The 24833-nt window shown below is 31.9% G+C and overlaps 1 protein-coding gene across 2 annotated transcripts in view; it reads left to right on the forward strand.

Moving 5' to 3' along the window:
• Positions 1-18721, forward strand: part of SMC5 (structural maintenance of chromosomes 5) — a 265998-nt gene extending 247277 nt beyond the window's left edge. For both annotated transcript variants that reach the window (XM_085816785.1, XM_085816786.1), the window contains 2 exons: positions 3353-3448; positions 12345-18721. In XM_085816785.1, coding sequence (XP_085672911.1) covers positions 3353-3448; positions 12345-12446 — 198 coding nt within the window. In that variant the 3' untranslated portion in view covers positions 12447-18721. The remainder of the gene's footprint in view (positions 1-3352; positions 3449-12344) is intronic.
• The last annotated feature ends 6112 nt before the right edge of the window (positions 18722-24833 follow it).

The raw sequence follows: 24833 nt of genomic DNA on the forward strand, positions 1-24833 counted from the left end.
TTTCAAATTTTCCAAGCTTAAGTCCCCAGTCACATTCCTTTCCCTGGTCAGTCTTTTATTTGATGACCAAACATATTCAGTTGCGTTTAGATCACAGTGGTAAGGAGGGAGACGCACAACATGATGCCCATTTTCATTTATGATGTTGTCAATTTTATAGATTACTTTTTAGGACGATTTCATTCTGTTAAGTTAAACAGTTCCGCTTTTCGCATTTTGGGATCGCTGCATATCGTCTTCTTCATCAGCCAATTAACCATTGTTTGCTTTGTAGCATATTTCGTGGGTGTGGGATCTTCAATTTTTGTGTGATACTGGGCATTATCCATGCATACCACACTTTGGGGTCGTAAATTTGGAAGAAGCTGTTCCGACATCCATTTTTCAAAATTTCCATAGTTCATTTGCCCATGTTAATCCCCGCTTTGAGCTGATGCTTTATATACAAGTTGGGCACCTGGAATAAATCCTGCGGAAGAGCCAGCATGGACAACAATCAGTCTATTTTTTGAACTGACATTTATCTGTGCGCCCAAAACCGTATCATGCTGCCAACATTTCTTAAAAATTAAATTGCTGTAAATCCATGTTTCATCGATGTAAATGATGTGGCGTCCACTTGCTCTGAGTTTCCTCATTTTGCGTAAATAATTGTTCCTCCAAAATACAATGTGAGGTCTTTCAATAAGAATTTTTCTTTTGTTAACGCATTTCTTCCAGCGAAAATTAATTGAACGCAAAACTTTGCACAAAGAGTCTTTCTGCCACGGGAAGTCTATTTTTGCCTCAAGACAGGCAGTAATTTCCGCACAGATAGCACTTTCTTTTCTTTGATGTAAAAGTCTTGTATTGTCTGCCATATAATGCATTTGTCAAAGTCGTCAATTTCGCACTTATGATTAACAGGGCTTTTACTTTTCTTTCCAGGCGTATTTAGAAGTTGATCTTCACCCATTGTTGATACTTCATGCTTAATTTTTTTAATTGTATACTCTGATACTCCAATAGCTTGCGATGTTCTCTTCAAAACTTGAGGAAGAGGAACTACTAAAGAGTTCGCCGAAGCTTCAGAGGCTCAAAATTCTGTGACATCGTACACGATTTGACGTGCCTGAGACTTTAAAGGTTGACCTTTCTCAAACTGGAAGGGCATTTTAAAAAATTGGCGATTAACAAAGCAGTACGAAAATCAAGCTAAATGGAAGCAAATTTGAACAAATACCAAAAGATATAACAACGAGAATAAAAATAGCTAATAGTAATAATATAAGGCTTAAGAAAAGATGCGTGCAGCTGGAATGAAACCGAGAAGACAAATGATAAACTCTTTTCCCTTCAGCCAACAGTCGCCAAAAACAAAATAACAATAAAGCAACCTTTGGTTTGTCCCTATTTGAAATAAACTAGCCCTGTTGCTATAGAGACCGCCACCCACCAGGCACCGTGGCGGGAGGTGTTCTTACCGTAGACAGACAGTACTAGAAATATCTTGGCAGCTGCTTGAAAACTATAAAAGGCTGGGGAGAGAGTATCTGCTCTCAGTTGCTTAGTTATTGTTGTGAGTTGTTAGTTCCTCATGAATTGAGATATTTCTGAGCCAGTTTTCTCTTTACATGTGTTTTGAATTGCATTGTATTTTGCATTGCATTGTATTTAATTTTATTAGTAGTTTGAATCGGAATTACTGATTGTACTCTCTGATGCTGTGAATACTTGTTCGAGAATTTCTGTGAAAAATTAGAGAACTTTGAAGTATTTCTTTTGATAAAAATAAATTTTATTAACTTATCATCAGAGCTGCATGCATTTGATCTATTATGAATCGGTATGTACGTACACAGCAATATGTATGTATACATATATATATAATTAAAGACATAAAGTAAGAAATTTAGAACTAATATTTCACGAAGACCAATAATTATTTACTATTCTAAATTAAAACAAAACTGACAAAGTATGATAAAACGTGAAAAAATTCAAATTATGAGTTAGTGGAAACTATTACATTAGCTTGGGCTGAGTTGGGAATGTAATTTATATACATTATAGATACATATACATACGTTTTTTTTGGGGGGGAAAGAAATGGAAGCACTTAGAGTACTAGCTCCGGCCAAAGGACTCGGTAAAGACAAAAATTTGCTGTGCATATTTATTTCACCCAAAGTGCAAATGGTTGAAGACAGTTGGTCAGCCAGTATGAATAAAGGTACTGTATGCAATGAACTTGGCATTGTATATCGTGGCAGGATTTGAGCATTCTGGTTCTATTGCTTTAAAATTGAACTGCATTTCAGATTAGTAAAACTGTTGCAAAGTACGTGAATTATGCTCACATTTGTAACTGTTTAAGAGAGCCCACATCACTTTAATACGTGAGGCAGAATTTTTATCCTAATAAGTTACCTTCCATTGGGGCCATATAAATACAGACATCAGAATCATGCTGTTAATAATGTTTCTAATTATATAGAAGAAGCTTCTTTTATTCAGTTATATGCTTGATTGTATATCCAATATATTTTGTAGTGTACGTGTGCTTATATTAAGTGAGATCTTACAGAGCTTTTTAAGTGCTCAAAATGTATTTTTTCTCAAAGGATTTTTACTTAATTGCTCAGTCATAAAGTATGGTCATTCCACTTTATAGTACCAAAATTATCTTTAAAAAGATGTCATAAAGTATGGTCATTGCACTTTATAGTACCAAAATTATCTTTAAAAACATGTACTGAATGTAAGTTATGTAAAGTTATCAAAATTTGATGAAGAGTTGTTAAAATCTGCTAAAACTGTAGAGCAATGAAACTCTGTATGGCTTAAGTCTGTATGACATGCTTGGTCAGGCAGTCATTCAGTTTTTAACTGTAAATAAGTCATGATCTGTGCTGGATTTGGGGCCACCTCCAAAAATTTTATCATATCCCATATCAAAAGAATTGACTCATAACCCTCATAAATCATATCTCAAATAGCTTAGGATCTCATCAAATATAAATCCGGTCTTGGTCATGATATTTATTTGCATTAAACATCTGAAGAAATTAGTTTAAGAAATCAACTAGTTTAAGAAATCAACTTTATTAAATAATTGATATAAATTAAATTTTAAAATGTATTAAAATTTTTTTTCTGGCATTTTATAAGATTTTTTGCTGTATGTTCTGTTTTTTCATTTAATTAGTGTTATTAATTTCTAACTTTGATTTGTTTCAGCTCATGCCATTATTTTTTTTATGTCATACATATATAATAGTATTTTAAAATTTGATTTAAATTTTGAGTATTTTTATTTCTTTGTCACTTTATCCAAAAGCTTATGTCTTTTTTATGACATATTTTTATTTAGGGAATGGATTCAGTGAATGAAAGAAAAGTATTTAACTTAATTTCCAACAGCACCAAAGAGAGAGGCTGCTCCCAGTATTTTCTTTTAACACCTAAAGTAATTATAACTTCTGTGATAAAATTGCAGTGCATTTTTAATTTAATCCTTTTATTGCATTATTGGGTAGAATAAGTAAGTATTATTTATAATGTTAATAAAGCCAAAATCCAGGCAAACTAAGTTCAGCAGTATTTGCTGTTTTAAATGTTAAAGGAAAAAGACAGTTTTTTTTTTTTTTTTTTTTTTAAATGAGAATATAACTGAATTTCAGAGAAGATGTTGAACAAAAATATACTTTTTATAAAAGATCTATAATTTATTGTGTTAATTTTCATTAAAACATAACTATTCATATATTGCATGCAAAAGTTTTAGTACCAGAAATGTCTATTTATCCTTGACCTTAGAAGAATTTAATATTATAGCATACCTGATAATTTCATAAAAATAAAAATCAGATGTATTTGGAAGGGATTAAAATACAGGAGAAAGCATAAAATGAATAAATCTGAATATTAGACACAATTATGCAGGGGAAAATACTTTTTATAAAGAGAAATAAGAGGAATTAAATTAATTAAAACATATTTACATTTAGATGCTTTGTTTTTGTTAAAATTCAATTTGGGAATAGTGTTTTATAATAGTTATTTTATTCAAACTTTAAATTTGATATTTTCAAAAGTCGCCAAAGTGTGGGGTAGACACCTTTTTTAAAACATGCCAGAGAGAAGCAAAAATGTTTCATTTTAAGTTTTTTCTGAAAACATTATTTTAAAATATTTTTGTTATTTAAATGATATTGTATTGAGGTTTTTATATTTGTTAAAATTTTTTTGTAAGATGTGTAAATGACTGAATCAAAATTTTTATAAAAATATTTTTTCTTGAAATTGCCAATAAATCGCCAAATTTAATAATGTACAGTAAAAGAATTCACATCACCTAACGAAAAAATTTGTTTTTCATGTAATAAAAAAGAGAAATTCAAGTGGTAACCCCAACCTAATAGGTACAAATAATACACCCTTAAAAATATTTAGTAACAAGTTGCCAAATGGATGCAGTTTCATACACACTAAAAGCAGCATTTGTAAAAAAGATTTGGTGCATAAGTTCATAAATCTAGAACAGTTTTAATTAAAACTATGGAAAATCATCAAAATCTGCAAATACATATCATGTTTAAATATAATTTCTCCTGGATAAAGGAATGGAAGAGATTAAACCTCATTATAAATTATGTTCATTTTTGTGTAATCATATTTGTAAATACAGTACAAAGTCCGTAATCCGGACGTCCATTATCCGGACCTCAAAGCCACAAACTTCGTGCATGCACGTATGCTTTACTCATTTACTCATGTGTACATTGAGAGAAATGTTTAATGAAGTAAACAAATAAATATTAAACTTTTTTTTTGTAAAATTTGACACTCTTTAGATCATAATTGCTTTTTATTTCATAAATTACAATTTCATATTTTTAATAGTGTAATTTCTGCATGCCATCTTACCAGATTTAAATTGATGATCTATAATCTGGAGAAACCTATGTCAAAAAGTCTTGACGAGTCCGGATTACGGACTTTGTACTGTATATGTTATTAACATGACCAGAATTTAGTGGCAGGTATTAAGAAAGATATGGATAAGATATTGTTGCGTTTTTTTTCTGACACCAGTTGTTACGTTTTTTTTCCTTCACGTTCATACAGGGTTCGTGTGGATTTGGAGTGAATAACGACAACAGCACTTGATGGAATATCGAAACACACTTTATTTACCAATATTAATCAGGACAACTCCAAAACACTTTTACAGTCCTCAAAGATTTACTATAAACACGCTGGAACAATCAATGACACAGCCTTCACACTGTCAAGCAATAACGATGGAGACAGCTTCACTGCAAAGCACCAGAGTACAGCACCCGACTCTGCTCGGTAGTTCTCGCAACTTCACGTACTCTCGAGACTCTGCACGCTACAACTCGCGATGCATTCGACGACACACAGAGCACAGCTCCCGACTCTTCAGTTCAGTCGTTCCCGGAGCTTAACACACTCTCTTGATGATGCACTAACCGCGATACACTAAGAGACTCTTCGATGCACTCAACGACCCATTCAGCACTCGCTGGCTGGCTGTCAACTCAATCGTCTAGATGAGATACACTCACACTGCAGACCAGCAGGGTTTATATAGCTTTCAGCTTGTGTTCGAGAACATTCTGGGCTAAACCAGTAAGAATTCATTCCAGAAGGTTCTCCATCGTTCACGGCATTTCACCAATTTTGTCACCAAATGGGTGATTTCTCGCCAAATGTGGAACCCTTCCTTCCTTGCTATGCTATGGCAACCCTAAAACTGCTTTGTGGGGAAGCCATCTTATTGCGCCTGTACCTTTCGTAACAATATTTATTCAGACACGTATGGGTTTGGTCTCAGAAAGCTAAGTTTGCTTGGTGGGCAACTTGGAATATGGTGTGATGTAATGTATTATATAGAAGATTTAGTAAATGACGTTTGAAAAATGGATTTTTTAAGGCTGCCAGAATTTTTTTTTAAGGGATAGTTTTTTCTTTCCTGCTGAATTGCTTTTTTGTGTAAAATTGTTTGTTAAGTGAATGACATAAATCACCTAATAAAAAAGGTTTCCATATAATTGGTATGCTATTTGAACATAAGTATTCTTCACTATGAGATTGGTAAAAGTATGCATAATGACTGTGATATTCGGTATACCATTCTAGTTAACTCTTAGTGGTCTAGTATTCTTGTGTCATAACACTAGAGTACTAGTACACAGGCTAAATATTAAAGGCTGGCTTCAAACAGTCAATTCCAATAATGGATTCTTTTCCATTTATCAGAATAGTGTTTACCAATCCATTTGATACTGTGATAGAGACTATGCTCATTATACTGGAAGAGAAATTAATCAGTTGTATATTTAGTAAATTAATCAGTGTCACTTTCATAACAACTTATATGTTTAACAAGAACAACTTAAAAGAATGCATGCATTTGCAGGCAAACTCGAGTGAAAATACACAATAATCTTACCTGGTATACAGATATGGTTACAGTTGCATATATATTCTTTACAGTTTTAAGTATGTAAAATAGTGTAATTAAATAAACAGAAAGTAAATAAGTATTCCAAAGTCCAGTTAGAGTAAAACCACCACAGTAGTCTCTTTCAAGTACTGTAGGTACTTGCACATCATATGTAGTGAGGATTAAATCTCACTTCTTTACCAGAACGAGTTGTTTTCTTTGGAGGTAAATTTTGTAGTTTGTCTGATGATTCTGTTGAGTTAATGGGCAGAGTTGCTGCTGCTAGCAGTAACTGATGCTGTTAATGAACTGTCACTAGGAGTAACTGGAGTTGTTGGTGAACTGTCACTAGAAATAACTGGAGTCGTTGGTGATATGTTGTAGTAAAGGCTGGCTTCAAACAATCAATTCCAATAATGGATTTTTTTTCCCATTTGTGAGAATAGTAAGTGTTTACAAGTCTATTTGACAATGTCGGTAATGCTTTTACAGTGTCATTGTGCACTAAAATATGAGAGCAAGTTTCTGTGTAAGAATGTACAACACAGAAAGGTTTATTATGTGCAGAAGTAGTAACTGGAGGTAATTCTCACACAGTGTTCCATAGATGATGGAGGAAAGCTGCAAAATCTATATATAACAGGTGGTTAGATGACTGTTAGAATTCTCCCGGTAAGGATATAGTTGCTCTGCAGAGCATCTAAGTCTAAGAACCATTGAGGTCTTTTCATGAGCAGAGGTTAAGAAGGGCAGTTGGTAAAGTTTTTGTCTGGCTTGTGTTATGATGACCCATTAAGACTTGCTTAATGGTCTGTTAAAGCAGTCCATTTCTTGATGGGTGATATGGAGAACTTCAAGTGCAGCAAATTCATAAAATCTCGTTGAATGAAGAAATTAAATGAGACTCGAATTGTCACCCTGGTCTGTAGTTATAATTTTTAAGACTCCGAATCTTGTGATCCAGTGTGTAACGAATGCATGAGCACCAGTTTCAGCAGTAATATTCTGCACATATATTGCTCCAGGACAATGAGATAAACAATCTATAAAGGTGGCAGGTAATGTATATCTCTTAGATGGAGGCAAGGGTCCCACGAGCTCGAGATGAAGATGCTTGAATCTTTGAGAAACAATAGGAAACGATTGTAAAGAGCAATAAATTTTCAATGACCGTATCCAATTTGATATGTCTTTTAACATACCAAAAGATTGCAGAATTTATCCTCTTCTTTCTTCATTTGGTTTGGTCTCCTTTGCAAAATCCGTTTATGTACCTTTCTTTATTAGTTCGTAAAAGATACTTTGCAGTTTGTGTGATTTCTTTGGCTTCAGTTTCAATTGATGGAAATCCTTTATAATAATTAATAACTGATGGCAGTAAACATTCAATGTTGATGAATGAATGCTGAACTGTGTGTGAATGAAATTCCACTGTAGGATAAATCAAATGGAAGAAATTAAGATACTGAATGTAAGGAAAATCACATGTCACTAATCTGTTTTCAGCAAAGGTTTACTATATCATATGTTTTAACTCACAGCCACACTGTAAAATACTACATTTCATTGGAACTAATATTTTTTTTTTTTTTTTTACTGTAACTTCCTTTCATTTGTTTGACATTTATTTTCTGACCCTTGATATTTTATTAAAATTTATTATTTAGTAATATTTTTCATCCTGCGAGTTTTAGATATTTTGTGTGTTCCAATATCCTTGAGTAAGGTGTCATAGTATCCAAAACTCTTTGTTTTGTCTACTAAATTAAAAGAAAAAAAATAAATAAAGTGCAGAGGTATTCTATGATCTCGTAAAACTAATAAATTTTAATGAGGTTGGTTTTGTTTTGAATAGTGGGAAATGACTCTCTTATCAAAAAAGCTTTCAGTTAAAAAATATGACAGTTCCTTTCTAAAAGTAATGCATCTGTTATTCTAGCAGCCCAAGTATGAATGAATGCAAATATGTTAACATATGAGTTTAAAATTCAAATATCTATTTCTAATTTTTGAGTCCTTAATATTTTTTGTGCATTGGGATGTGCTGCCCATTGTGCAAAAAATTTAGTTATAAATATTTGGGCTTCCCTCCCCCCTTTTTTTTTTGAAAAAATATACTGCAGCTGCTGGCACCAGACTTACCCTCCAATTGATTCTTGTTAAAGGATTTAGAGTGTAGTCATTCCAATTTAAGGATCTCAAAAGAGTCCCATATTGTTATTTTTCATCACTACGTCCCTCTTCTGGAAGTGCGTAGCTTGTGTACATGCTGCCTTCCTTGGATGTGGTAGCTGTTCCTCAGTCTTCCTTTCCAGAATTGAGTCCAGATTCTGTGTCACCTGTTACAATCATGGCAGTCACACTGCAGACAGTTGATGAGGTATATACTTGAAAGATACATCGGTGGGACGAGCCTGTGCGATCAGCCGAAAAGTCATACAGAATCATCACATAATTCAGACACAAGGTCCGATTGGTTTTGTCTAAAACGTGCTCATCCCCAGAAGGTCGAAGCTCTGCTGCATGTATTAGCTCTAGAATCGCCACAGTTATTGGATGATCCAAGGAATCATAACTGATTTAATGAGCCATTTGCAACTTTACATTAATATGACATGTACTTAGTCATGTGTGGCTTAATCTTTGAGACAAGCATATAACTATTGGCAGGATCAACCAGGTAGCGTTTTTATGTTCTTAGAATGTTCGAGTTGATTCTCATTCTTTTCAAGTTATTATTTATAATAATTTTCATTTCCTTTTCTTCATTTTTTAAACATCACATTACATATAATAGCCTAAAAGGGCTATTATTTATTATTTTTTCTTGAAACATGATTTTGCATTGTTTCACTTTTTATTCCAGTTTGTTGCTTTTTGGCATAATGTAAGAAATTTAGCTTTCAAATTTAAACTATCTCGTATTATCACACTAAGCTATTTAAAAGTGATAGATGCAGTTTGTAAGAATATTATTATTTTTTACTTTTTAATCTGATTTATTTAAATAAAAATGCATTTAATTTACGATATATCTAATTAAAAACATTAAATAATTTTATAAAATTGTTATATCTGTTTGTAATGAAAGTTTTCCACCCAAAAACATTCTTAAAAGAACATGAAAGCAGTACTTTTATTACGGGTGGTAATCACCACCCAAATCTATGATTTTCTGCCAACGCTATGGTAGTCTTTCAAAACCCTCAACAGGCCCAGAAACATGGTGGCCATGAATTCAAAAACAGATAACTTCATTTCATACGTCCTGTACAGAGTGGAAGGTAGCACTAGCAAGATGATTTCCTTGATAGCAGTGTCACAGGCTAGTGTCTCACTGTACACGTTACTGTTGAGGGTTTTACCTTTTTCCAGATACTCTTTGTGGATAATACCATGGCAATCCCAGATATAAGCATGATCTTTTTGTTGGTAAAATTGCACTTTGTGATGCTGCCAATGGGCTCACCGGATGCAAACCAACCCACTTTTTGACCTTCGTTGGTGAAGTAATTGCACTTTTTACCACAAGTGACGATAAGGTCCAGAATTTTGTCCTTGCTTTGATACAGTCAAAAGTCGTTAATTCGGACACCCATAATCCAGAATGATCTATAAATCTGGACCTCAAAGCTACAAACTCTCTGCACATGCGTCGCGTTGATGCATTCGCGTAAGACCTTTACGTCTGCGAATATGCGTATAATGGACGGTATAAGCTAAGCTAAAATTATCTAATTCAGTTAATATTGCAGATTGCGTTGTTTCTTAATCTTTGAATTGGATTCGGCTTATTATTTTTTGCAGACTGTTAGAGCAATTTTATAAAAGTAAGCTTGAACTTTTGATTATGTCAAATAGAATTTCTGATATATATTTACTAATATGTAAAGGATCTACAAAGCAAAAGTATGTTTCGAAGTCCATTAAACAAAAAGTGGAATTGCTGCAAAAAATGGATAAACGCATAATCCTTTGTTTATCTAAACTTTAACGTTTGTTTATCTTTAACGCCGCGGTGCACAATGAATTGGAATTTGATCTGTCAGCACTATCCTTATCTTCAGGGCAGATGTTTTTATTTTATTTGGCGTATAATTCCTTACTAAATGTAGTATTTCATCTCAATGTACTCCGTCTTTGATATGATTTAAATCAAATTGAAAACGAAAAAATTTTGATTGACAAATTAGTCGGTATTCTCGACACAGCAGTTATAGGACTTGAACAGCGGAACTTTGTAACTGAACAAGAAATTATGTCTGTTTATAGAATTAAAGAGAATGCATTATCACATAAAAAATGAAGCAACTTAAACAACTTACATTGAAAGAAATTTTTAATAAAGTAAACAAATAAATATTAAGCTTTTTTTTTTTTTTTTTTTTTTTTTTTTTTGTAAATTTTGATACCCTTTAGATCGTAATTGTTCTTTATTTCATAAATTACGGTTTCATATTTTTAATTTTATAATTTCTGCATGCCATCTTACCAGATTTAAACTGATGATCTATAATCCGGAAAAATCGATAATCCAGAATCGCCGAAGTCCCGATGAGTCCGGATTAACGACTTTTGACTGTACTGATCTTCTTCCACATGTTCTCACAGATTAGACTCATCAAAAGCAATAGGTTGGACAGAGTGTTCTGCTTCTTGAATGGCATAGTCCTGGTTTGTGAACTTTCGGTACCAAACTTTCCCAGTGTTATGTGATATAACAGTTGTACCTAAAGCTGTACAAAAGATAAGAACCATCATTTACTTCCAATTCTATCACAAAACGTCAGCTTCTGTAGCTGACATTTTCTAATAGAATTGGAAGTAAATGATGGTTCTTATCTGGTAGCATGATACTTCTATTTCAGTTACTTTGTAGTTAATGATAATTATGTATTTTTTTAGAAATTTCACAACACAGTGTTTTAAAGCAAGTCTCTTTCTTTCAAATACCATAAATCGTTTTACAAAGTATGATTAAACACACCAATGCGAACTGTTTGCGCAGACAATATTTACAATAGTGGCAAACTTTTGTTAAAATCTGATTTATTTTTTTACTTTTTAAATATATATACAAGATCTGTAGCATTCCAATGTTAGTCTAAATGCATATTTAACATTTAGACTAACATTGGAATGTTAGTTGGAATGTAGTATCCTATAAATGTTTTGCCAATTTATGTGGTTTACCTCTATTGATAATATCTACTGGAAAACCATATTAAACTTTAAAAGAGCATTTTTGAGTGACAAAATTTGAATCCTTTCAGATTTTTTTAAAAAACTTTTATTTATAAAGTGGCTTGTTCTATTGTTTTGTCTGCACAAAACAGTAGTAATTTTACCTTAAGCTCAGTAACCTGTGTTTTAATTGGTTGGCTGCACAGTGTGTTTATGACATTGGGTAATAAATATGATGCAGTGTGCCTTAGAAATTTTTACATGAAAATATTCATGCTTTGAAGCTGATAAGTTTCAATTACTTTATTACAATTAATTAAATAACCAATTAACAAAATTATTCTTTAGAAACACTTTGAAGCTGATAAGTTTCAATTATTTTATTACGATTAATTAAATAACCAATTAACAAAATTACTCTTTAGAAATTCATTTAGTTTTTATGTTTCAGCATTTTTCATATATTATTTATAAAAAAGTTAGTTTTAAAAATAGTTCATCAATTGCAGAAATTAAACTGCTGAAGAGTGAATAATGAGTAAATAAATAAAACGGGGTTGCATTAAATTTATGATTCAATTTTCCTTCTCAACAAATTAGCGTGTTAAATAAATCATGATTTAATGTCATTACTTAATTATGTATTCCATTATTTGTATTTATTCTTCTAATTTTGCATCTCTCTTTTTTTTTTTTTTTTTTCCAGTTGCTGACAGATTTGCCATATCACAGTGGGGTTTCTGTGCATATTATTTATAACTCTCCCTTTTTAAATACAAAACTTGATGTTAAGAAATTTTTAAAATAAAGGGGTACTAATTAACTAATTGGTTCCTCTTGGAATTATAACAAAATGTATTGTAATAATAAATTTTTAGATTTGTTTTAAAATTTTAACTATTTTAAATTATTGACTTTATAGATAATTGTGATATACATTGGTCAATACTATTTTGATCATGAACTACTAACATACAAAACTCTTCATTTACACAAGTTTATAATCCATTAGTGTATAGCTCTAGTTTTATGATTTTAATAAATTTTTTAAACCAGCAAACTCATTTGGAACATTTTCATTAACATCTTCACATTATGTGCTGTGTTTGTTGGTAAAATTCAATATAATTCGATTCTATAATCAACCCCAAAATGCACCTATAAAAATTAAGACTCATATATTTTCCACCAACTTTTGTATTCTTTATTGTAACTCAATGACTCTTAACCTCTTTCATTGTTTTAACTCAAAACTAAAGTGGATGTATTCTGTTGTATTGATATCCAAAAAGAAAATATTGAATTCTTTTGCAACTGTACTAAATTTTTCATTTATGAAAAGAAATTCTGCCAAATAATAAATGATGTAAATTAGCCAAAGAAAATGATGATAATGTATGTGATACTAATGTGTATTACATTAATTAAAAATACTGCTAGAAAATTTTCCAATTGTGTGTAGTTACTGTAGCATATTTAAGTTTTGCATGTAATTTTCTTTATAAAATGTATGATGAAATTAATTTCAAAATTTAATTTTAGTTATAAGAAAAAGCAGAATGTAAACAATAATAAATATAGAAGGTTTGTTTCCAGATTTTATTTGCAAATTTATAAATCTTATTTATTTAATTAAATTAAACTTATAAATCAAAGAGGGTATAAATCTGTTTTCTGTGTTCATAATGTTGAGATATCTGGGCAAGTTTGAGAGTCTAATATGATATACCCGGAATTTTAAATAATTTCAGATAAACTCATGGCTGATGCTTAAAGTTTTATGATTAAAGAGCATTATACAGAGGGTATTCATACATTTTTGAATAATTTTAGCACAGCAAATAATAATAAATTATTTCAGATAAACTCATGGCCGATGCTTAAAGTTTTATGATTAAAGAGCATCCATCATACAGAGGGTATTCGTGCATTTTTGAATAATTTTGGCACAGCAAATAATAATAATAATTCTATCAAAAATTAATTACACAGCAAATGTTATTTTATTTATTAAAAGTATTCAGTTTGGTACTCATTGTGATTATTAAATTATATTAATGCCTTTCTTTTACCTCGATTTCTTCATCAAAAGACCTTTTTAGATTTTACCATAGTAATTTTTTCCCACTTCTCTGATATAGCTTCTCGTAGTTTGTCAGTTGTTTTTGGTTTATGGATTTTGGTTATTTTTAATACAATTACAAATATTAAATATAATTAAAATTTGAATAATTTGTATTTTTTTTAGGTTAAATTAGAGATTATAGCAAGCAAACAAAAAAAAAAAAAAAAAAAAAAAAAAAAAAAAAGTCTAGATCTTGTTAATGGGCTATTAAATTTATTCTGAATGTAATCAGAAATAAAATTGGAGCAGTTATGTTTAAACAATATTAAATCCATCATCATTGTATTAATATTTGTTAGTATATATCTTATTTCGAAATATTAAATTAGTCAGCACTTTTGTGATATTAGTGTATTTGGATACACTGTATTAAAGTATGCTATTTATTAAGGACACTGTGTATCTAAAAGTAAATCCATAGTTTTAAAATCTGAAAAAAAATATTATCTTCTGCCATGTTATTAACAGACATTTTAAATATGTATTATGAATACTAAGTGCACTTAATATTCATTGAAATAAAAAAAAAGTTCGATATAGGCAAATCTAATTATTAAACTTAAATATTAGCAGATGTGAGTTAAAAATTTTGCAATGAATACTGGGTTAATCAAATACCTGTTTTAAATAATTGTCAAAGAGTATTAACCGTATTGTGCAAAATCTTAATTTTCCATAATATGGTTCATACTCCTTGACCTGTAAGAAAAATTTGATGTCATTTTCATTTTATATGCATATTTCACTAACAGCAGCATTGTAAATTTAAATCATATTTTCGTAGAAAATTTTAAGGAAATAAATTTCATGTTTAAAATTAATTTTTAATTGTACTTTTGAAATTTAGCATTTAAATAAACTTAATGTGTAAAAAGAAAATTATGAAAGTTTCACTTTCACAGGGCATTTGTCATATACAGTTGATTGCAGTAAAACATTTCACTGTACTTTTATCCTTTATGTAACATGTTTTGTTTTGATGAAGATTTGAGTTATTCTTTTCAACAGTAATTGTCAGCAAGACTTAAAGCGAAAATTATTATTTATATTTTAATTAAGAATTTGAGCAGATTTCAACTGGATGAAAAAATTTTTGAATACAGTTATTATTGCTCTTACTAAACCTTGTTATAAGAAAGAAATATTGCAAATAATACTAAAACAGTTTTATGGATATGAAAAATAATTAATGTCTGAATACTTTAAAATATTCATTTTTTAATTAAGAGTAACTTACTTTCACATATAAAAGTGTTGGTAAAAATAGCTATAATTTGTAAACAGTGATGTGATCTCTGCACTTGTAAATAGCATTAATTTATATTGTTCATTACATGTTATGAACTTATAACTGAAGTTGAGTTATATTAGTATTTTTATATGATATTTTAAATTGTAGTGATATTGATCTATATTTATGTGAAGCTAACAGCTATTTTGTATTTTTCCCCAAGAACTATTTTCATAAAAGGCTTTTTTCACCAGCCTTTAGTTTTTATAATCAGAAGTAATTTTGATTGTGAATGTTTCAAGAGTTATTTGTTTTTGTAAAATAAAATGTATATATTCTTAAAAGTTATTTCCATATGTATAAAATTCGTAAATAAATAAATGTGTTATTAAATTTCTAATTTCCTTCACACTTCCAGTTCCAGAATATGATGTTTTTTACTTCCTTGAAGGAAGTATTGCAATCACGAAAAATTCCAGGTACCATATTTCAACGAAAATATCCATTTTGACCGCTATCGAATGTAATTTAACAATGTTTTTGCATGACATCTGTATGTAAAGTCAGAATAAAGAACTCTTTTCCCCCGAACGAATTATAATACTCAAAAACAAGTAGTCTCAGAATGTTGAAATTTGTATATAGGATTGCTATAACATGTAGTTGTGCACCTCCCTTTTTGGCTGCAATCGGCCTCACCAAAAATATGTGTATATATATATATACCCACTCTGTTACTCGGCTCAGTAAGCTCAGTTTTTTTATTCCTATATGTTGGTAAATTGTGCATTTCTTGCTTTAAAAATGATTGAATTATGTTTTTATCTTCTGGTCAAGGCTTTTATGCCTCTAGTTAATCTGCATGCAATATTTGTAGAATTATCAACAATTTAAAAGTTGTTTAAGTTTAGCAATGCCATTTTTTTTTAAACCATAGCATCCATATTTGTTTATATTTGAAACTTAGTAGAATAGTGAGTTAATTTTTTTGTGCATCAGTGCCTTTTTGACGAATGGGACCAAAAGGAAACTTTCAGTTTTGGTCACTGAAAAATCTACCTTCTTGTCTGCTGGCAGAATTGGTTGTTTTTGCATAGAAACTGTAATTGTAAAATTTTTTAAGATTGTTTTAACTGTACTTGGTGTTATAAATAAATGCTCATTTAGTGATTTATCCAATTTAAAATAGAGTATTAAGGACATCTACCAAAGGTTGCTCATAAATTTCTCTTGGCTTTGCCAACTAGATATTTTGGCATCTGGGTGACAGTACAGTTCCACTTCTTTATTTATTACCATGAACGGCTGTAGGTCAATATCCAAAGATACTGGTTAAAACTCTAGGTAGTTGCAGACCAGAAGTAAAGAAATGATTCAAGGGATACATAATGCTTTGTGTGAGTGATTCAAACTGACTCTTGACAAAAAAGGATTACACTCTGCTTGGGAAGCTTTTCTTTCAGAATGGCGACTGTGCGTTAACAGCTATCAGTAAGTTCTAGATATTAAAAGGCATAAAATCCTGACCAGTGACCCATATGGCCTGTGGAAAATGGATAGATAAATTCAAAGAGAACAGTTCGTGTGACATGAAACGAAATAGAGGATGAAAACCAGTTTTGGGAATGGCAGCGGAAGATGTGACCACAGCATTATAAGAACAGACGAACAGTGATAATCATGGGGAATTGGTCTAATTTTGGATATGCCTATCAGCATGGTGTGTAAAATCGTATGGAACATCTGCTGTTTACTGTACGAGATAACTCACAGGCAGCAGTTGATAGTTGTTACCTGCTAATCTGGATACGCATGAATCATTTGCACTATGATTTCGTGCCTGGATGGAAATGGACAATGGATGGCTATGGAACATTCTGTGGTCTGACAAAGTCCATTTCCATTTGCAAATATGCAAAATTGCAGGATATGTGTGACCAAGAATCCATTCCCACTGCAGCCAATACCTCCGACCATGTGATGCAGAATAATGGTAGAGTTTATCGTCAGGCTGTTCTTTGAGGAGATCACACATACATGTCCTTTTACTTGCACTGTTACTAGCAAGCAGTATGAAGCAGTATTCTGGCACTTTTCCATAACCATGCCCTTCCAGAAACTTCCGTAATGTCAGTATGTGGATCACACGATATTCATGCAAGATGGCACTCTCCTCTGCGCATTGCTACTCGTGTGAAGCAGCTACTGATCGCTCATTTCGGAGAGGATAGAATCATAAGCTGCCATTTTCCAACAACATGGCCACCACTTTCCCTCTGACTAAACCCGATGTCTGAAGAATGTTGTTTGCAGCACGTGGATTGCAAATCTGGCCGACTTGAAGGCAAGCATCATACACCGTATTCACATAGTATCAGCACAGATAACATCCAGTCTGTTGTGGAACATGCCCTTTTACACTTCCAACTGTAGTGAAACAAGGTAAAGGACATATTGAACAACTCATGTGTTAATCAAGGTGTTTTTTCCATGAAGCTTCACTTTTTCTTTTGTCACTTTCTTTCACTGTTTTTGCTGTAAACACGTAATCTTGTCTTTTTGCTGATAAATTTGTTGTAAATTGAAAAAGACCAGTTCATTATTTACTTTTGCCTAAGAACATTTTTGTATGTAATGATTCAGTTTAGGTCTTACACGTGACACTACCCTGACAGTGGCATATATCGGCATATTTGGTAACCATTCTTTTTCCTTCGCCAAACCTAATTCCATTGTCTCATGAATTTTCTGGTAAAATATTAAGTCATTCTGACTCGTAGTTTTAAAGTTACAGCATTTTGAAATCACAACTCTAATTATAATCATCCTGTATGTATATTGTATGTATGTATGAGGTGAATTAAGGATTAACGTATTTCATATTTGACAGAATCTGTATTAAAAGCCGATGTTCTTTTATGCTGCATGGCATTTTGTGTGATTATTCAATTACAGAAATCGGAGATTTGTGATCCTAAGCTGTGATCTAAGGCCCAGCTATGCTTGAGCAGTTATACTGAATACATTGAAATGCCACTAAATTAAGGATACCTGTTTAGTAATGAGGTGTTGCTCATTTGGTTATTTCATGATTCGGCATGGATTTAGCAGATGAATAGTTGCATTCTAAAGGTACCTGGCCTAAAAATCACCAATGAAATTCAAGTCCTATTTCTGGTTCAGTGATGAAAGGATGTTAGTGATTGCTCAATAGATTTACAATTAATAATTAGAATCAATTGCAGGATTTGTTATGAGTAATAAGGCCTCAAACAATGCCATGAGAAAAATAACCAAACCATCACTTAGCCACTATGACCTTGTGCAGTTCGAAGCTGACAAGTCTGTTTAAATCATTAATTTTACTCTTCATGCTACTTTTAACAATTGCTTCAGAGTACTGTACTGCTAGCTATATATATCCTATAGTATCTTCTTTTCATGTTCAAAAATGAGGCAGAAGTCCTATAATATTTGGATAATATGTACTGTGTGTTCTTAAATAGTAAAAGTTTCTTTTGGATTTTTTACTCATGTTACAGTAACTAGCTATATAAATAATTTGTAATTTTACTGCCTTAATGTAAGTTATTGTATTTTTTAAATTAATTTAATTTCCAACTGTTGACTCTAATTAATAATGAAATTAAATGTTATGTTATGATATGGCAAGACATTGTAGATAATGGAGGAAAATATATAATTGATTAAAATGTTAAATTGTGTTTTTTTTTTATATTATTTAAAAATTTATCAGAAAATGCACATGAATTTATCCCAATACATTCTGACATAATAAAAAATGAAACAGACATTTATATGGATATAATACTCTTATAAATAGGATTGCTGCAACTCTGCACATTGCATTTAATAATTAACTTATCAATACTTAATTAAGAAACAAATTTAATAACTATTAGTGACTCGCTAAGGCCTGTCTTGCATAGAATAATCTTTCTAATCAGTTCTATAATTTTTATATCTAATATTCAGTGCACTATTATGCTAATAAGCAATCTTTATTCTCAAATCCTTGCATTATATGTTGGTGATTATGGGTGGTCTATTATTCATCTGTTTTCTTATCCGTCATGGCGACTACACTAAGTCTGTTAATCAAAGCTCAAATGTATGCCTGTCTCCTGTAATTTTAAAGAAATATTTGAAGGAAAGATAGGTTAAATTACATAATAATTATACATACTTTGCCTGTGTGTTTACAGTCAAACATAATATTCAACAACTAATCTGCTTGAAAATGCCCAAGTGGGATTTGAATGGCTTCAATAACATATACTGGAAAATTAAATAAAAGTATTATAAAAATATTGCGCCCATTTGGATGGCTTAAATAATAGTTGTGTAATAAAAGAACATTTTAGGTATGATATTAACTAATTAATTTTTTTTTATTTATTTTATCTCTGACCTTTAAAATGAAGAGGTAATGTTTCTAGTTGATATTATGTGAAAACCTGAAAAGCAAAAAAAAAAAAAAAAACTACACTAATTCTAAAAATGTTTCCAGAGTTCACACATCTGCAAGAAACTAATAAGGTCAACAATGCCTGATTAACTGAATTTGTTGGCAGATGATGATTCAAATCTGAATATAGAAGACATGTAAACAGTATAAAAGCATACCAAATTTATATCAGTGTATGAGTCATCATATGTGTGAATGAGTGCCTACTATAAATTAAGTACAAGTCTTACTCTGAACTACTTAGTATGCTTATACACTAATTTTTGCATTTTCTTAATTCATATTTTTAATTAGCATTATTACAAAATTAAATAATATCTGTAATAACTATAACTGAAACAACTGTATTTGAAATTTCACCTCTTTCATAATAACCACAATTGCCTAGTACATATTCATTTGCAAAGCATACAATTAAGTGCTTCACAGTATTATTAACAGTAAAGATGCTATCACACGTTGGTTTGTTTTGGAAGAACAACTGTTCGGAACAATTTTTCTGCTTTGTCACAACAGCCAATTATCATAGATCACTTTGGGGTTAACATGGGAAACTGGTTCCCCATTACAAACAAGCTGATAGGTGATTGATTGAAAATGAACAATTTGCAATTTTTTTAGAAAGGAAGGAAAAAGTCGCATGTCTTTCTTTCAATAGTAAACCAGGCAGAAAAATTGTCCGAAACAAGTTGTTCATGTGAAACAAATGTCATGTGATAAGGGTCTCAGACATCATTACTTACATCTAACATTTCACTTCCAGAAACAAGAGTCAAAATTTTTCAGCTGCCATTCACTGTGCCAATGCCTAAAATTAAAAAAAAAAAAAAAAAAAAAAAAAAAAAAAAAAAAAAAATCATTTTATAAAAATCTTTAAAAGGATGATTCAAGTATTGAAAAATCTTAGATCATAACTTGGTCATACACACAAAATATATCATTTTTTATACCAATAAAATAATATGTTGTTCAGTGCTGAATGAATTATTTAACAATAGGAGAGGGTCAGTGGTTGTGAAATCACATCATAATAATAAGAGAATTTATAAAAAATGAAATAAGGGGTTTTATTTTTATTTTATTTAAATTTTACTATTTAGTTAAGAATAATTATCCTACTAACTTTAATTCATATATTCAACTCTGAAACACACTTTATACAACTTATCTTTGGCTACTATAGTTTGTGTAGTCAGCTTGACAGATACAGTCAGCAAATGATGATTGACAGCCATAATTGTTATCTTGTCTTCCTGGTACATGTGCAGTACACGTACATGTTTTCCTACAACTTGCATGATCGCATACATACTTTTTCACTGCAGAAATATACAATTTTATGAAGAACTAATATGCAATAATATATAGCACACATGAAAACAAGCCAAGCATACTTTACATTAAAGTGCAATGTTATGTAATCATTAATGAAAATTACATACATCAAAATATACTTTATTGTTGACTTTACTATTACTTTAGGATTATTAAAAATCATCATCAATTCCTACATGCTGTACAATCATCTGCCTTTTAAAAATAGAATATGTTACATTTAATATTTCAACAGGTTTTTCTATTCAATAGATATTTGATAATATAAGGAGTTAAGTAAATTTGAACTAATTATATTTTATTTTTACCAATTCTTTACAGTTATACCACAATTCATTACATTATGAGTTCATTACATTATTTTATATCATATTAACTTCAACCAAAACATTTCAACACATTTGGAGATAAAAGACTCAAGTACCTTGCATCAGTTTTAGCTGTAATAAAATTACGCTGTACATACTAATAACCTTCTTCTTGAAGTTTCTCGAAAATGATGTTTCTTTTCGAAAAAATTAAAACAGTAAGGAAACAAATTATTTCTTAAAACATCTTTCTTAATGCTACATTATATAGAAATTTAGGAAATGTTAATGAACTGTATATGTGTTAAAATACAATATATCACATATTGCACATATAACATATCAAATTTACTGAAATGGGAAAATATATACATACCTGAAAGCAATCTTGCAATAGCATTTGGTTTGAAGCTCGCGCTATCCACTGGAGCATCTGCATTTACGCTGATTTCCTTTACCCATTTTTTGCACTCTTCAATCGAATTTAAACTTGATCGTATCGTTCAACTTTCCAGTTGTTGGAGCAGTACAGGAAAGAAATCTAATTTTACACAGTAATTACTTTACATTGCACATATACTCTACGAAGACTTAAACGCCGGATTTGTTTACAATCAGATGGCGGTACATCTACCACATACCGTATTTATCCTCTTTTCAAATCGCGCCAACATGATAATTACGCCAAATTTGTTTCTGGGCATGCGCAGTATGCGACATTCGTTTAACACTGTTCAACTCAATGTGCGGTCTCCGCCTTTAGATCTGGCAATATTCATCGGAGAAGTATAAAAGTAGTTGTTCTGTGTAGCCTAGAGCGTAAGCATTACGCAGATACCAAGTTTACATGGATATGACCAGTGGTTTGTGAATTATGAATTTTATAAGAATATAGAAAATCACTACATTGTTCTGTGCTATTTTCTGTGCTACCGCTAGCTTTATCACCCAGTCGAGACGCCGTTGTCCATCGCAGAGGATAATTTCTTACACCATCAGAAAGAGCAACTTCCCAGCATTACCACAAAAGTTGTTTCATTGGAATTGGATAAGTGGATGATTTTTTATCAATTTTTAAAAATGTTTTTGAAACTCTTAAGTTAGCATATTTTGCACGTCAAGAAAACCAGTTCAAAGGAGCGACCCTTGGGAGCAATCGTCCCCCCCACGGGCAGGAGAACCAGTTCAAAGGAGTGTACGTTGGAAACAATCGTCCCTCCCACCACGGGCAGGAGAAAATAGTCAAGGACGTTCAAGTGTAAGCGGGCATTCTTTAACAAGCCGTTAATTAATAACCAATTAGTTCCCTTGACTCGGGACCAACACTAATCCTCCTAACATCCGCTCGCGGATACAGGATTCTAAATTTGGAGACAATCGACCCTTTAGTTCCGGAGTTAGTATTTTTTGAGTTAATTATTTGGACTTAGATTTTCGTCATCTGTGTGCGAAAAGTGCTGTGTCAACAGTGAGTACCGTGTGTGTTAATAAGGCCATTCCCTTTCACCTAACAAAAAGGGAAGAAGGACTGAGGATTATTAGCACAATTTGCTAATCAAGCGACTAATTGGAGTAGCTCGTCGGGACCCTTGGATTTGGAATCCTCACGCGATAAGGATCACGGATATTTAAAAATCGAAATTTTTGAACGAGTACAACTAGAGATATTAACTTTGTGTTATTCCGGACTAGAATTTACATCTTCCAGTGATTGTGCCAGTGATTTGCATAATTAAGTGTTGTGTGACTATAATCCGGATAACGCAGTTCCGCAGCAGCATCCTGTACAGAAAGCACAGATAAGATAATAACGGCCAAGGTAGGCTTTCTCTACAATAATTAAGTATCTAATTATTTTCCGAGTTTAGCTATATAATTGATTTAATTTTCCGCCGGATGTAATCAATTACATAATGGGACAAGTACTCTTTTTGTTAGCTACTTCAAAGACTAAGATACAGGTTTCTATTTAATTAATGTAATTAATTTTCCTAATTTTAAAATTTAAATTGTGTGTTGCTCTGCTTCGATGGTGCAGTAGCACTGAGTAAGAAGCATATGCTAAGCTAATTGACAGATTTTTGCTAAGTAGCGCAGATAAGTTTTTAATTGTGTATTTAATTACCTGCTATTACCAACTTTATTTTGATATTTCACAACATTGTGGTATTTATTTTGTGTGCAGTCCGCATATCGTGACATCTCTACAGTAATCAATATCTAAGCAAACTGTAGTCTGATAGGTGCCATAGATTAATTAATGTATGTGAAGTTAATTACCTGTAATTAACAAATCTTCACGTTACCTGTTTCAGTGGTCTTAATTTTGAGTGTATTTATTGACATAGTTGCTTCACTGTTGAACAACTGTGTATTAATATTGAATAACGAATTTAATTGACATACAGTCAGTTCCCGTTAATTTGTGCACAGAGTGATATATGCGATTGTTTAACAAGTGCTTAGTGAATTTAATTAGCATCTATTATAGTTAGTATTTGATAATTGTGTGCAAGTGATATATGTGACATCATTAACAAGTGCTAAGGAAGTTTTAATTGATATATACAATTAACTATTTATGACTTGTGCACAGTGTGACACATATTATTTATGTAATTTATTTAATGAGTGTTCTTATTTTGACATAGGCAGTTAGTGTTGATTTATCGTGCACAAAGTGATTTTCATGATTTATTAAACAAGTGTCAAGTTATCTTAATGGTGTATACAGATAGTTCTTGATTAATTGTGCACAGAGTGACATATGTTATCTATTTGACCAATAATAAGTGCATTGCGATTCTTCGCATTAAAGTGCCTTAGTAAGTGAAAACAATATTTAGGGCATCGCGTTTAGCTGTTAAAAGTGCCTTAGTGAAAGTGTCATCAGTAATTAGTGCATAGTGTCTACTCACATAAGAGTGCTCTAGTGAAAGTGTCATCAGTGCTTACCGCATCGTGTATATTCGCAAAAGTGCATTAAGCTACACCAAGTGTTTTTTAGTGAATTTTTCTCAGCGTAAAGCGGATCGTGCGATACTAAAGTGACATGACACACCCCTCAGTGTTGCCAGAGAACACGGACACCCAAAATCTACAAGAGCCACTGGATACAAATGCGCTGACAACCTCGGAATTGACCCACGAGGACCGAGTTAAAGCCCTTGTCAAAGACATCTGGCAAATCACTGCCACTTACAGAAGGGGAAGGCATCTTCTTCCGCAGGATCTTCGAGATCGGGTCCAGCAATCTCTAAGTATCCTACAGGGCTTAGCAATTAAGGGTGAAGACTTTAAGCCCAAGCCAGTTACTGCAGAGATAGGTGTGAATACGTCCACTTTTGTTTGCTGCAGCCAGCTGCACACGCCGCCCACGGCAGCACAAAGTGAACCTCAGCAAAAAGCCACTCCTCCAGTTCCAGAGGCATTTGCTGGTGCACAGGACACAACGCCAAGGTCGTTTGCAGAGGTCGTCAAGCTTACGCAGAAACCCAGCCTAATCCTAAAACCTTCTGCGCAAAAGAACAAAACACAACTGAGAAAAGAGCTACAAGAGAAGGCGCCTCTCAGCAAGTTGCAAGTAGCAGTGGAAAGGATTTCCACCACAGCAAAAGGAGAGATAGAGGTCTATTGCAAGACAGCGAAGGACGTCGACAACTTAGAAGAGGCATTGCAGAAAGCCAACATCGATGCCAGCCTACGCA

Source organism: Stegodyphus dumicola, chromosome 5 (assembly GCF_044657685.1).
Source record: "Stegodyphus dumicola isolate Sdum_Otavi_A_Nest chromosome 5, ASM4465768v1".
Lineage (NCBI taxonomy): Eukaryota > Metazoa > Arthropoda > Arachnida > Araneae > Eresidae > Stegodyphus > Stegodyphus dumicola.